The sequence below is a fragment of the Geospiza fortis genome, unplaced genomic scaffold (assembly GCF_000277835.1).
Source record: "Geospiza fortis unplaced genomic scaffold, GeoFor_1.0 scaffold130, whole genome shotgun sequence".
In the NCBI taxonomy this organism is placed as follows: Eukaryota; Metazoa; Chordata; class Aves; order Passeriformes; family Thraupidae; genus Geospiza; species Geospiza fortis.
In genome coordinates this window covers 5,600,973-5,605,667 of record NW_005054300.1, presented here as the reverse complement: position 1 = coordinate 5,605,667, position 4,695 = coordinate 5,600,973, and the positions used below count along the sequence as shown (strand labels likewise).

At 54.4% G+C, this 4,695-nt stretch overlaps 1 protein-coding gene across 1 annotated transcript; it reads left to right on the top strand.

The window, feature by feature from the left end:
• Window positions 1-52: 52 nt before the first annotated feature.
• NPM3 (nucleophosmin/nucleoplasmin 3) lies at window positions 53-3,690 on the top strand. The gene is made up of 6 exons (XM_014308962.2): window positions 53-401; window positions 1,163-1,293; window positions 1,993-2,112; window positions 2,352-2,445; window positions 2,864-2,990; window positions 3,106-3,690. Exons 1-5 carry the CDS (start codon window positions 53-55, stop codon window positions 2,956-2,958), a joined length of 789 nt encoding a protein of 262 aa, XP_014164437.1. The 3' UTR covers window positions 2,959-2,990; window positions 3,106-3,690.
• The last annotated feature ends 1,005 nt before the right edge of the window (window positions 3,691-4,695 follow it).

The window sequence follows — 4,695 nt, the reverse complement described above, 5'->3', positions numbered from 1 at the left end:
CCAGGAGCAGCAGGGACATTGTGGGGGAAGGAGGCAAGGGAGACACGTGGGTATGGAGAGACACGTGGAGGGCATTATCGTGCCGTGGGGGAAGGACGGTGTGGAGACGCACGTGGAGGGCATTATCGTGCCGTGGGGGAAGGACGGTGTGGAGAGACACGTGTTTGGCCGGGCTTGGGATGCGGCAGGCACATGCTGGAGGTCCCGGGGCGGGCTGGGGGAGCCGCGTGGGGTTTTGGCGTTCTGGCGGCGGGAGGGGTTTGGCCGGGCCAGGCGGGGCCCTGCGCTGCTCCCTAACCCGTGTGAGGCCGGGCCGGGCCCCGCGGCGCCGCGCACTGCGGGAGGAGCGCAGTTACTGCGCCACAGGCCTTTCAGGCACCGCGGGTTTGGTCCTCCCCTCGGTAAGTTCAAGATATAAGCATGGGAAAAGGGCGGTCCTGCCCCGGGCTGCGCTTGTGAAGGCTGATTCCTGTCCCTTGGAAGTGCCGGCACTGGTTATGCAGGGCTTAGCTCTGTGTTTTTCCGGTCAGCCTCACATTGGTGAATCATCCTGCAATAAGTAAACGCGCCCAGGGCGGTTTTGTCCCTCCCTTTAGTCGGCTGAATCCTGATACTAAGAGCTGAGGACGTAGTTATGCATCTCTCTTGTTTTTGTAACTGTCTGAGGTATGTAATGAAATATGTCTCAAAACTTCTCTTGAGGGACTCCAGCTCCCTGCAACTTGGCTGGCATCCTCCCCTTGGGTTGTGCCTCATCATTCAGGTCTGGCACTCTGTGTCTGTCTCTGCTTCCAGACTCAGACTCCCATTCAAGAAAAAGTTGTACTGGCGATGGCATGAGCAGAGTCACTGTTTTGTCTGCTCCCTCCTGTTTCCCACAGTAGTGTGCCCTGACTGTTCTGCTCTCTGTAGGGGAAGAACCTTGCCCTGCCAGTGCTTGGGAACCTTGGGTGCCCATGGGCATTGCTTCATGGCAGCCTGCTTTGGGGACACCAGGTTTTGTCCCTGCATGGTGCAGAGGCAGGTGTGTGGTTTTCTGGGACCCTGGAGCCCAGGGTGCCCTGGTCTGATGCTGCTCCTCACATGAGAAAATAAAGAGTTTTAGGATGCCATGTGCATGCCTGGCCAGGGCTGCCCCTCAGGACCCTTGACCTGTAGTGAGTGTTGTGTAATGCTTGCTACTGCTTTTTTAATCTCCTCCTTCTAGGCTGTGAGCTGACTGCCAGTACCAAATCCTACACATTTCAGGTGGATGAAGAAGACAACTCTGACCACATTTTAGCACTGTCTGTGGTAAGAGAAATGTTAATTACTGTGCTTGTTCTCTCCTGTAGCTGCCCATATCCTTATGCCCCTTTTCCAGGTTCATCCTCCTTTCTTGGCTGGGCTGGATCAGGGGACTCCCTTGGCTGAGGTCCCAGGACTGGCTGCTCTCAGGGCATGACACAGAGTGGTCACAATTATCCATCCTACAGATGGTGCCTGTGCAAAGCCTGTTGTGGCAGGAGACTGCTGAGTAGGGGAATGCTCCAGGCAGGTGGTGAAGAAAAAAGTTTTCCCTTTTATCTGACTTTGCTGGAGCTTCACACCAGATCCACACCAGCTGGGTCTCTGGCTTGTTGCTCCCCAAGCCCAGATAGGTGCAGGGCTTCATTCCTGGCTCTTCCTGGGGATATTTTCCATCCTGGGAGCACAGAACCTGTCAGCATGGATCAGATCAGCAGAAAATGCAGCCCAGGTGCCATCCCTGTAGGTGACAGCAGTAACAGCTGTTGCATCTGGGAAAGGCACAGAGCCCTCTCTGAGGCAGTTGGGACAATTGCAATGGGGTTGTTCAGTTGTTCTCCCTGTTTTGTGGAACAGCATCCCCACACCTTGCATGACATCTGGGCTGATAGCATTGCTGTGGGTTCCTTGTCCTGTGGAGAGCTCCAGCTGTCCCAGATGTGTCCCTTGGGAGAGCATTTGTTCACAATCTCCACTCCCACCCAGGTCTGCCTCACTGATGGTGCCAAGGATGAGTGCAACGTGGTGGAAGTCGTTGGGCGAAACCATGAGAACCAAGAGATTGCTGTGCCTGTGGCAAACCTGAAGTTGTCATGCCAGCCCTTGGTAAGAGGCTGATTTGAAGACTTGGGGGTGGATGGCTGCAGGGAACAGGACAGCTCTGGAAGTTTGTGGATCCTGATCTAGGATCTGCGGCTCACAGCAAATGCCCTGGGTACCCTTGGCCTGGCTGCAGGTGCCCTCAGATGGACTTGTTTAACTGGGCCAGGTGCTGTACTGGGAACTACAGGATATTCTGCTTTTTGCCTCTGCCCCTAACTTAGCTCCATCTCTGCTCTTTGCAGCTGAGTCTGGACAACTTCCCACTGCAGCCTCCAGTGACCTTTCGGCTGGCAGCAGGCTCTGGCCCAGTGCACCTGGCCGGCTGGCACAGGATCAGTAAGGACTGAGGGGTGGGGAAAAGCTTGGGAGGAGTGAGGGGGATAAAGGGGCTCCAGTGTCAACAACATCCAGGGAGCTGCTGGGAGATGCACTGGGTGCTACCTGGCATGCATGCTGTCCCTCCTTTATGCTGGTTCCCCAGGGGCCATCTCAGTGCAGGGATTCCTTCCCTACCATAAGGCCTTGCATGGGAAAAGGGGTCTGGATGTCTCAAACTGTCCCCTTTTTTCATGTCTGCCTGTCACCATTCCCCTCTGAGACCTCCCTCCAGCTGGGATGCTGCTTATTTCCCACTGTTAGCTGCTGTGAAAGCTGCTTCAGAGCTCCTCAGGCTGCTCTGCTCCTGGGGTGTCTCGTGGGCCAGCTGTATTTGCGCAGACATGCATTGGTGAGTAACAGTTCTTGTGTGTCCCAGTGCACAGGGAAGATGTTTCCTTTGAGGAGGACGACGATGACTTCTCTGAGGAGGATGAGGAGGACCTTCCTCCTATTATGCCAGCCAAGAAGTAGGAGGAGGAAGGAGTAACTTGTCTCCAGGCAAGGTGAGGGGCCAGGCTGCCATGGAGGAAGGATCTGGGTGGCTGTGATACTGGTGTGGCAAGTGTGGGTGGAATGTGCTGCTCAAGCCTGCTGATCTCACCCTGGTTCTTCCCCTAGGTACTCACTGGGACTTCTCTCCCTGGATGGTTTTTACCTTGGATACCTGTTGCCACGACCTCAACATTTGCTGCTTTTTTTTTTTTTTTTTTATCTGGGGAGCAGGGGCTGCTCCCAGCACTGAGGTGTCTCCTTTCACACAGCCCTGGGAGGATGATCCCAAAACTGGATGGATGCTGCTGGTATATCCCCTCTCCCTGATCCCTGTTCTGGGAGCTGGGGATGGAGGAGGCGATCCTTACCCTGTGCCTTTTTGCTGTCCTGGACCTCTGCTCTGTGTACCCCCTTTCCCTGGCTGTGAAACACTCAGTCCTGGCCCCTTCTCCAGCAGATGGATGTAAAGCCAGCGTGGGACAGGCACTTTCACTGATTCTAATGTGTTTGCTTTTGCTTTCTCACAGTTTGGTAGTTTTTATACTTGGAAGTGTGAAAGTGGGGCCCATGCTCTGTTCTCAACTGCAGTTATGGTGGGGTGGGAGCTCACAGCCTCTCTGATTTGGGGGAGGTTCAGGGTCAATCTGCATTGTAAAGAACTGTTCTTACACTCAATAAAGATCTCTCAGGCATCAGGTCTGAAGAAAGGTCCCTGCTGACTGCAGGTTCTTCCCAGGCACCCTTCAGTGGGGCAAGTTTGAGCTGTGACCTTTGCTGAGGAGTTGTGTCCCCCTTGCCTGGGTACCTGGAGAGGATTTGATCCTTTCTGCACTTCAGCCAGGTGCCATTTCTCACCCATGGTGGCTGGTTCTGCCCTTAAATGTTTCTCTGGCAGTTTCTGTGCAGTCAGTCTTGCATTCTTGGCCCATGTGTCAGTGCCTGTCCTCCTTGCCTGAGACACTGGCTGTTGTCCCTGAGAAGCACCATGGACTGTTCTGTCATGCTGGCTCTGTGGGTGCCCTGGGACAGTGAGTTTCTCAGTAGCCTGGACTCATCTAGGAAATCTAGGGTGTATCCTCAGCTCAGGCTGTTTTCTAGATTGTTTCTCTCCTCTGGAACTGGTACAGCTCCTTTGCACTTACTCACTGTTTCCTTCTGGCCCCAGACAGGCCTTGCTTTGCTCTCAGAATGAGGCTTCAAAGCCCCGAGCAGCAAAGGGAAAAGGACTGAAGAAGAGCTGGCTCTGGGGAGATCTTCCTGTGGCATTTCAGTGCTTAAAGGGGGCTTCTAAGAAATATGGGGACAGATGTTTTAGCAGGGCCTGTTGAGGTGGGACAAGGGGTAATAATTTTAAACTAAAAGGGTTTATTTAAATAAAATACAAGGAAGAAGAGCTTTGTACCACCCTTGGGGTTGGTAAAACAATGGCACAGATTGCCCAGAGAAGCGGTAGATGCCCCATCCCCAAAAACATTCAGGATCAGGTTGAGCAGGGCTCTGAGCAACCTGATCTAGTTAAGATGCCCCTGTCCATGGCGGGGGGTTAGACTAGATGGCCTTTCAAAGTCCCTTCCAACCCAAAAAATTCCATGACTCCCAGCCCGCTGGCATCCCAGCTCCGTGGAACGCGATCTCGGCTGCCTGGGGGGCACCAGCGGAGAAAGCCGGCTCGGAGGCGGATGCAGGGGCGGCGGGGGCCAGCGCGGCACCGCCAGG